Raw genomic sequence first — 10,532 nt, 5'->3', positions numbered from 1 at the left:
TTTTGTTTTTAAAACTTTGAACGCTGTCATCGGAGAGAATGGAAAAAATAATTAGGATTTTCTTAAGAAAATTTGTATATTTATTAAAAGGAGGAAATAAAGATTTTTTAATGTTTCCCTTAATGATGTATTTACTAAATATATATTGTATATTTATAAATGGTATGAAATAATTTTTTTAATGATTCCCTTAATGTTTTTTTTTCTCTAAATATATGTTAGATATTTATAAAAAAAAAAGTAGGGAATATTTTTTTCTAATGTTTCCCTAATGCTTTATTTTTCTAAATATATGTTATATATTTATAAAAAAATTATATATATAATTTTCTACTCATCAAAGAGTATATATTTTGGAGAAATAAAATATTGAAAAATTAAAATATTTATTTTCCATTTTCTATGAATAATTAAAACAGGCTACCCCAAACAAACTGTTGGGGTTTTATTGTTTTTATTTGCAAAAATATGGGAGATATAATCTGTGTTTAATCCTAAATTTTACTAACTGTTATATATATAGAATTGAATTGTGATTTAAAAATATAAAAAATTCTTAAAATAAAAGACAAACTTAACAAACTCATAAAACTATTCTAAATAGAAAAATTCAAACATAAATCATATTTTATTAATATGTTATTTTAAATTTAAATTTTTTTTAAGGATATTTAGATATATTATTTTCAATATTCTTCTTTTACTAAATATTTTAAATTGATATTTTTTCTCTTTTACAGTTGTTTTCTTTATTTTATTTTAATTGAAATTCTTATCAATATATTTATGGAATGAAACCAAATTTACGGTTGATTTGAATTTATCTCTTTTTGGTCAACTTCTTTGTAAGGTGTTGGCTCCATTGTTGAAACATCACCTTTTTTTTTACTTGTTAAGTAGTTAAGTAGTTGTTCATGTACATCTTTCACTAAAAAAATAATATTAATTTGTGGTTAATTTTAAAAAAAAAAATATGCTAAAAAATCTCACAAATTATTAATTAAAAAAAATCACAAATATTAAAATTCAGAATAGTTGTTATTAATGGTTAAAAAAATTCTCAATGATCACAAATAATTTTATTGGCTAATTCTAACTTTTGTGACGGACCAACCTTTAGAGGAAAAAATTATTTGAATTTGTGGTGGTCAATAACTTCTAGAATTTTGATTGATTTAAAATATTTGTACATCACTATACCTTTCTTTTTCTAACTTCTAACTTATTATCTATATACTTTCTCTTCAAATTTTTTCCTAATTTTTATTTTATAGTTTGTACGATATAATTTATTTATTTTGAAATATTTTATTTTGTATGATAATAATAATATAATTAATATTAAAATTATATTTTCATTTTTATATATTATTTTAATTAAAATTATACTTTCATTTTTAAATTATATTAATATTAATTATATATATATATATTATTTTTTAATATTAATTTCAAATTTTATAAAATTATTATTTTTTAAATAAAGTTACCTATTTGTAGCGAAAAAAAAAGAACACAAATAGTATCGTTTGTGGCGGCCTAAACAGTCACAAATATGCAATTATATATTATTTTAATTAAAATTATACTTTCATTTTTAAATTATATTAATATTAATTATATATATATATATTATTTTTTAATATTAATTTCAAATTTTATAAAATTATTATTTTTTAAATAAAGTTACCTATTTGTAGCGAAAAAAAAAGAACACAAATAGTATCGTTTGTGGCGGCCTAAACAGGCACAAATAGGTAATTTTTTTATCGGATTTAAGTCTCACAAACGGTAACAAAAACATCGGTCATTGTAATTGTTTTGATGCCACAAAGTTTTGTGACTGGATTATTTGTGGCCGTTTATTCTCCGGGCTTTTGGCTACCACAAAAGATTGTTATTCTTGTATTGTTTATTCTTCTCTTTGACTACAAATTTCTTCAAAATACATACATTTTCGTGGTCTTTTTTGAATTCATATTTTCCTTTTTTCTCTTATTTACTGCAATAAGTTAATTCTTCGTCAAATCTTAAGTAAAAGTTTTGCATTTCCTCTTAAATTGTGAATTTATTTGTTGTTTCAATCACTAATCACATAATTTTGGATTTGGCTCATCTAAAGTGAGAAATTGGGGAAGTAGATGTACCAATGATTGATATTATAATTTGTAATCACTTATGATTGGTCATGTATGTGCAAAAAATTATAACAATTCATTTGATGATCAATAGTTGAAATTATTCATTTTATTCTCTAAAATAAATTGTTCATTTTAGAATAGTCAAATTCCATAATTTTTATGTTCAAATAACACGGACAAGATTTTTAAAGTGTGTCAAAAATGATATAATAAAATACTTATGTTTTGATTGTTATCATTTGTGCAACAAACACATAATATAATAAATAAAATAAATGTATGTAATCTATATCACATCCTATACTTATTCAAATCTCTAGGATTTTATCTTATATGTTTTTATTCTAACATGTGCACTAAACAATCCCTTTAATAGATAAGAAAATTCAATAGGGTACTCAGACCAATGATCGAGACACTAGTACTCCCACCTAGTAATAGATAAGTCTTTCACATTGAACTTATTAATTAAGTAACGACAATTGGTACTTTAGTTTAGAATACAAGAGATAGAAGAGAAACTCATAGCTTATAAGTAACACGTCAATTAATGAGTTTTGAAATCTTACTTTTTTTTTATATATATCCTTGATTGTGAATGAAGTAGCGGTCATGCCAATTGCTAAACATTCTGATCACTGAATAACAGCATACATCACATCACAACATACAGTTAATAATCAGTTGCGATTTAATGTAATTAATACATTACATATGTTTTCATCGAATATATGATGTTTACCAACATTACATACAATTAAGAACAGCAAGAGTGAATAATAGTAGTTGATATATAATTAGTCATATTTTTATTGGAAAGTGATTGTGGTATTTGAATTATGTGTACTCTTCACTCTCTCTGTGTCTAGCATAGTAGAACTAGAAAAGTAAAGGGTAAGTAGTGAGATCAGAGGCAGATGCTCCAGCTCCTCCACTATGGGCATTAGGATGAGTAGGTTGTAAGGTCAATGCAAACATGCGTGGTCCTAAATTTGAGAAACCGATCACTGACTCATACTCCCCTCCTTTGTCCATCAATTCATATCGTGGATCTTCCCCTCTTGCATCCTATATATACTTTAATAATCAATCAATCAAATCAACTTATATTTCTTTTTATTCACTTCATTTCATGATACTATTACTTACCAAGTCATGCAGGAGTCTGTTGTGCACCTCTCTCTCGTTATTAAACTACACAAAATCAAAATACATTAAATTTCAGCATTCAAATCAAATCAAGCAACCATATAATAAGTCATTATAACCAATTTTACCTTCTTCCTGTGAGTGTCAATCTGAGATGTTATCCCCTTATACTGTCATACATTGTAGTAACGAACCGGTTAGCAATTGCATATGAAATGAGAAAAATATACATATTTAATTCGATGAGACAAGAGGAGTATTGTAGAGTAACTCCAGATCAACCAACTATTTTACAATAAATTAAAATAACATATGTACTACAATACTGGAGCTGTTACAAGAAAGAACAGCAATAGAAATTAAACAGTCCAAGGATGTTTTATTGTAGTGGTCCTTTGTGAGCTGTGATGAGAATGGCACTACAAGAGGATATTGAGGGGGAGCCGAGGAAGGGCAGGGCCAGGGAGTCCATCACTTCGTCCCCCTATTTCACTATTCCCCATGCTCATCTTATAATTCGTATATGGTGGATTTGCCTATTGCACCCAAAGAAGGCATGCAATTAATGCAAAAGAGGGGAGGGTCCTCTTAGCATAGCAACAATCTCTAGTATATTGAAAATCACTTGCCAAGGATATCTAGGGCGATGAAAACACTCTTCATTTATTATTAGTTTTATATTATGGCTTATCTCAAAAAATTATTTTTATATCATGTAAATGTCATCATATTTTTTATTCTCTCATATATTTGAAAATAGAAAATAAAGTAAAGTTTTATAAATTAATTTATATATATTATCGGTATAAGAATTTTTATATTATCAATAAATCACAATTAATCATATATATAATTTTAAAAATAGTTATGAATAAAGTCAAATATTTATAAGCATCTAAGATTGATTTAAGAAATTAAAACAAATATATCTGATAATGGATATGAATTCAATTCTAACTTTTATTTGGCAAATAAGAAAGAAAACTGTTGTTTTTCTTAAATCAAACATCCTTAACCTTTATAGACGGCTCTCCATAAACTCATATTTATTCCAAATTGGATTTAATTAAACTAGAAATTAGACTAATCGAAATGGTTGAACAGCTTTTGAAAACTAAAAAACAAGTTATAATTAAAATTAAAACAAGGAAAAAGTTATTATTAAATTTTTGTTAAATGTCTAGTCTTGCTTTTAAAGTTATTAATTATTCATATTCTTGGCAAAGGAAGGAAATGTAATAGAAAGTGGTATTGCTCAATTTTAACAAAAAAAATTGAAATATAACTTCAATTTTTTTCTTTTAAATCTATTATTTTTCTTTAAAGCAATCCAATATAATCCCTATTTTTTTAATGGCAAAATGATGATTATTTTATGAATGATAGTCCAAAAACTCCTTTTTGTAAGAAGAATACGTTGCTTTAGTGCTTCACGCTGAATGAAATATATTTGGGCGTGTGTGTGTGTATATATAATGCATTTATCTAAAATATAAATTGATAAATAAAGCTATAAAAATAGGAGTATATAATAATAATAATAATAATAATCTAACCTTTTTCTCACGAATAACCTTGACGGCCTTGTCCATTTCTTCCTCAAGTAGCCTCAACTCTTCCATACTCAGATCGTTCAGACAATCTCCCATCCTCTGCCTATTCAATAATATAATTAAATTACATATATATGCATATTTATTATTAATTAATTTCACCAAACATATTTGAGATAGATATACCTAATCTCCTTGCGAAGATTCCTATTCACATCTTTCAGTTTCTTCAAGTGCTCTTGCATATTCTACAACCCAAAATAAATTCAGTTTCTTTCTATATACAAAAAAAAATTAAAAAAAAAATTGGATCTAAAGTGAAGGACCTCATAATGAGAGGTCCATAGATCAGTTCCAACCGTCATCTGATACAGATCGAAAAACTGCTTACTTCTGTAAAAATAAAGACAATAATATTTTTTAGAAATTATAAAAAATAAAAAATAAAAGGTATAGGGTTAGAGAAATGAATGAAAAACGTACGAGATGGAAGGGCTAATGTACTCATGAAGTTTACCGGTGCTTGAAAACATAATAATAGAAACCTTAGCATCACAAAGAACAGTGAGTTCATTAGCCTTCTTGAAAAGACCATTTCTTCGTTTTGAATAAGTGACCTGTCGATTTGTCGTGTTCTCAATCCTCTTGATCTGGATCTTTCCACGAGCCATGTATGAGCTAGCTTATTACTTTTCTCTCTTCCAATATGCGTCTGGGTTTGCAAGCAATCACAGACAAGCAAGGGAAATAAAAAGATAAAGTTGCGAGCTGTATTGCCTATAATGGAAACCACTTTGCCAAATTAGAGAAAGTCTTTGCAGGGTTTGTTATAAATGTCTTTGTGGGTTTTCTTGTGTTTATAGTTAACGACGTTTCATGTGGGAGACTGGGGACCCTACCTTTCCGTTACACTCCGTCAATGTCATACACCAACTAAATTTACCGTCTCCTCCTTTTCACCTCTATAGGTATCCAAGAAGTTAGGGTTTCATCATATAATTGCGTTATGCAATCAGTTTCTTTTATTGTTTTCGCGCCACCATAAATTAACACTTAACAAACCCACACTCACATAGTAGTAGTATCTTTCTGTTTTTCACCGCCAAAATAAATCATGTACCCATAGTCGCATTTTGTGTTTGTTATAACATTAATTGGAGATGAGAACCACCAACATGCAATGCACAACTTTTAGAATTGGACACGTAAAGAAAAAAGGACCAATATAAAATAGTAGAACTCATCTGAATTTCAAAAATAAATAAAGAATATTGTGGTAGCTAATAGCTATTCTCTTCTTTGATATTCTTTATTTATTTATCGATTAATTTTAGTTATTAATTGTTATTTTGAAATTTTGTTTTACCGAATATGCTGAATAAAAACAATTATTTAAAATCTAATGGATTTTTATCATTTTATTTGAGATGATCCAATGAATTTAGAAAGATGATTCATGAATTTCTAATTATCTTTTGTATAAACTAGATAGATTGGATCAAATTCATAAGTTTTATGCGGTATAATGGATAGATTGGATTGATGTCATCATGTCAATAAATAAATCCTTTTACTACTATAATTTATAACAAATGATAAAAATATTAATTTTTTATTGTCTCACTTTATTAACTATATTACTTTAAAAATTTTAAATCCATAATAATACACACATTCAAGAACCAATAAAGAAAAAGAAAAAACTCTCACATCTCCTAAAGAAAAAACCCCTATGGAATTGGACAAACCCAAGCTTCGAGAGTTAGCAAAAGATACAGCAGAACCCAAAATACAGCCTGAAAAGGCCCAACTACCCAGCAAGAGGCATATAAGGATGCGTGATTAGGGAAGAATTTATCCCCTACCCCTACAATGATGCCCTAACCCTTACAAATCCTCCAATAATTAACATTTGTCTAACTTAAAAAAAAAAAAGAATTCTCCTAGTCACACAATATTTAAAATATGTTTTAAAAAATAAAGTTAAAATTTTAGAATATAAACGTATTTTAAAATTTTCAATTTTCAAAATACAAAAGTGTTCTAAAAAATAAAAAAAATTGAACTTATCGCAAAAATTTAAATATTTTAAATATAATTGTATTCTAAAAAATATAATTTAAGTTTTTTTAAATACAAACTTTTCTTAAAACAAAAAATTTGAATTTTTCTATATAACTTAAATTTGTGTCACACGATCACTGAGGTCGATAATGGATTTATACAGACAGATTAATTAAACATATTTTTTTTAAGAGTATCATGGACCTCAAAAAATATTAAATAAATATTCACTTTGCACTATAGGACAAAAAAAAATTAAGATTTTTTGATAAAACAAAATAGAACTAAAATTTTAATATTATTGATATTATTCACCATATATACAAGATATATACATGATGATTTTTAGTGTTTTTAATTAAGAATCTAAATTTTAGGATTAAAATATAACCTCCAAAATATTTGAAAGAGTGATAGTAATCATTGTGTTTGAAATTTTTTATATTACTAACTCTCTTTTTTATTTCTGTTACATTCTTTCTAGGAGTGGGAATACGTTGGACCGAGCAAGACTTTGATAGGCTTGAGTCTGACCTATAAAAAATTTAAAGTATGTGGCTTGTCATAGGCTTATTTTTTAGGTTTGAGTCTGATCTTGATAAAAGTTTGATATGCCATGTTAGTTTACTTAAAATTCTGTTTCATTTTAATATATTTGAATAAGTGATCAAACATATATTTAAATAGATTAACGAGTTAATATGTCAATTAAATTAAGTTTTATTTTGATATTTAACATCAAATTTTAAAGAATATGACTTTATATACATTATACTTAAATTATATTTTATAATAGTACATTTAAATATGTAAAAAAACTAAATGAGATTAATATACGTAAATTATTAAAAATTTAATAAACAACAAAAAAAAATATATAATAATTAATGTAGTACAAAAATATTATTTATATTTATTTAAATAGGCTGACCTAATAGACCTAAAATATTTATTATGTCATTTGTAATATGACTTTTTTAACTAATTAATATATTTTTTTAGAAGTTAAGACTTTGTGTGTTTAAGAAAAAAATATAACATGACGTAGGCTAAGTCTTATGCTCATATCGATCGTTTTGACGTATCCTCGTTCCTAATTATTTTTTTACAACCGCACACATAACACGAAAGGTGCTCTCATAATTTATTAATTATATCACACCACTTTTCGCCATTATATTACACATATCTGGAGGAGACTTAGTGGAGTAAAATCTTAATGGACCATAAATTTATATAATATTAGACGAGTGAAATTAAATTTATATATATTACATGGGAAATGGATTCTCTTTGGTAATGAGTGAAATTGAAACTGATACGGCCAACTTCAATTGACGTATACGCTGCTAATTCTTTAAATATGATATTATTATTTTATTCCCTTGCAATTAAAAAATATATATTGTCAACGTTGTTTATTAACTAATGAATGTATTTCCTTGCTTTCGTTGCACATCAGCAGCAAACAAATTCGTCGTAGGTACTTATATATGTAAATATTTATTGTGGATTTGACTATGAGAAGTTGATAAAATAAAAAAGTTAATATATAAAGTAAATTGTTTATTTAGAGTAGTCAATCCATACGTTGCCTAGCTTCCAAGAAAATAGCTTAAAAAATGCAAGTATATCCGCATTTGATCAATTTAATTGACTAATTAAAAACTTCAATATCGTAACACACCTACCTAATCCTTTTGATATTGACATGCCTAATTTTATTTATGTTTTTGCCATATTTTTACTCCAAAAATATAAACTCGACGATGCTCAATGATCTGCCCATCATTTCACAGGAATAGTCAAATACGGTGCATATGTTGTCCTATTAATTAAGTATCGAGCCATTTGCTTTTTTTGACTGTGCTTAAAGTCAATACAATATTGAAATAAGATTGCAATTGATGATACTAAAAGATAATTGATTTAATGAAATATATGACTATAATTAGATGACAATATAATATTTTTTTTTACACTATTATCATATGTCATTTTTCTCTCAGAGTAATATTATTTAATTTATTTTAACTTAAAGCTTAAGTAACTTTCATTGGCTACAACTGTTTTCATCTGCGTTTAAACTTATAAAATAATGGCCTACTGATCAGGCTTGATTTGATAAAAATGTTTGCGATTGCTAAATTCAAATCTGAGAACTAAATAAGGAATATTGCAGCGAGTGGCAACACCGTCAAATGTCAATAACTTTTTTCATTTGTACGGAATAAATTCTCGTGAGGAGTAATTTAAAAAATATAATTATTTTCTTTATTACTATGAGAAAATTAAATACACAAAATACATTTTAAGAGGTGTGAAAGTATGATTTTGATATATCTAGTATTATAAGAGGTATGATTTTTATATAATGTATTTTGTGTAACTTTTTTTACATATAGTAGTTTAATATGATTTTGATATATCTAGTATTATATTTTTAACATGTTAAAACATTTAATTGACTGTGTGTTAATAAGCATGTATTCAGGCAAAAATTGCTCTCCTCTCAAAACAGAGTCGCTTGATCACTATTGCGTCACAGTGTTTATTTAATTTCATGATATATCAATATACATATATCAACACATGCAGCTAATTATCTTACAATAATAATAAAACTATGATCATATCCTAAAAATACTATTATATATATATATATAGGCCAAAGTCCAAATTTATAATTAAACAATTTAAATTATGATAAAATGAGTTATTTATGTAAGATTTATGGGTCACATATGTAATTAATTAATAAAGTGTGTTAGGGTCATTATATAATTAGCCAATAAACTAGGGGTCAAATAATATATAATAGTTTATGGCTAAAGAACATAATAGTTATGAAAATTAATAGTGTAGATACCAGACAGTTTCTAATTTAATGAGGGGCTGAATTAGAAATACTGCAATTTGGGATATAACTAATAATAGTTATATATAGGGGTAATGGTCCCCAAGGCAAACACAACAAGACTATTCAGTTTCAAAACTCTAAAGGAGAAAATTCTCTGGTTCTCTCTATCCCCATCAAGAGAGCAAGGTCTTCAGGGTGTTTTGCTGAGGAAGATCACCCAACCCATTGGCTCTATCATCATCATCTCAGGATTTCATTAATGGCAATTCCCACAGGTACGCTTCCGCCTTTGGCTATTCATCATGTAATTGACATGGATTGTTGAGCACAACGTTATTAAGGTTTTTCCAACAATTGGTATCAGAGCCTACCATGTCTAATTCATGATGAAATTCAGTTATTGTCTTTGTTTTAGGATTCAATTTGGGAATTTTGACATGATTGAAATCTTAGGGTTTGAAATTTGGGAATTTGGATTTTCAAATTACAAACTTATTGTCCATGTTTATAATTCTAGATTTTTTTGCTTGAATTATTTTAATGATTTTTTTTTAATGAAGCCTAATTATTTAAATAATTTTTAATCAAGCAAAATTATTTATTAAAATAATCTGTGGGAATATTTTTTTTTTAAAGTTTATACTTTGTTTTTTTTTTTATTCCCACAGTCGGTTAGGTTGTTTCTCTATTCCTTCCAATCACCGTTACTTCATTGACCTTTACCTTTCGAAATTCCCACAGAGCGCAAAGTAATATCCCTAAAGC

The 10,532-nt window shown here is 26.3% G+C and overlaps 1 protein-coding gene across 1 annotated transcript; it reads right to left on the bottom strand.

Moving 5' to 3' along the window:
• Positions 1-2,688: 2,688 nt before the first annotated feature.
• On the bottom strand, positions 2,689-5,666 carry LOC101514275 (agamous-like MADS-box protein AP3). Its single transcript, XM_004500904.4, has 7 exons — positions 5,327-5,666; positions 5,170-5,236; positions 5,030-5,091; positions 4,847-4,946; positions 3,419-3,460; positions 3,291-3,335; positions 2,689-3,209 (listed from the first exon to the last, which is right to left on the bottom strand). The coding sequence occupies exons 1-7, from the start codon at positions 5,512-5,514 to the stop codon at positions 3,021-3,023; spliced, it is 693 nt and encodes a 230-aa protein (XP_004500961.1). The 5' UTR covers positions 5,515-5,666; the 3' UTR covers positions 2,689-3,020.
• Positions 5,667-10,532: the final 4,866 nt, after the last annotated feature.

The sequence above is a fragment of the Cicer arietinum genome, chromosome 5 (genome assembly GCF_000331145.2).
Source record: "Cicer arietinum cultivar CDC Frontier isolate Library 1 chromosome 5, Cicar.CDCFrontier_v2.0, whole genome shotgun sequence".
In the NCBI taxonomy this organism is placed as follows: domain Eukaryota; kingdom Viridiplantae; phylum Streptophyta; class Magnoliopsida; order Fabales; family Fabaceae; genus Cicer; species Cicer arietinum.
This window is presented reverse-complemented; position numbering and strand designations above follow the sequence as displayed.

Bases quoted from the DNA above. Each gene is read 5' to 3' on its own strand.
- LOC101514275 (XM_004500904.4), bottom strand. From the start codon at position 5,514: ATGGCTCGTGGAAAGATCCAGATCAAGAGGATTGAGAACACGACAAAT. The intron at 5,092-5,169 runs GTCCTTCACTTT...TTTGGGTTGTAG, and splicing joins TATGGACCTCTCATTATGAG to AATATGCAAGAGCACTTGAA. The intron at 4,947-5,029 runs GTATATCTATCT...ATTATTGAATAG, and splicing joins AATCTTCGCAAGGAGATTAG to GCAGAGGATGGGAGATTGTC.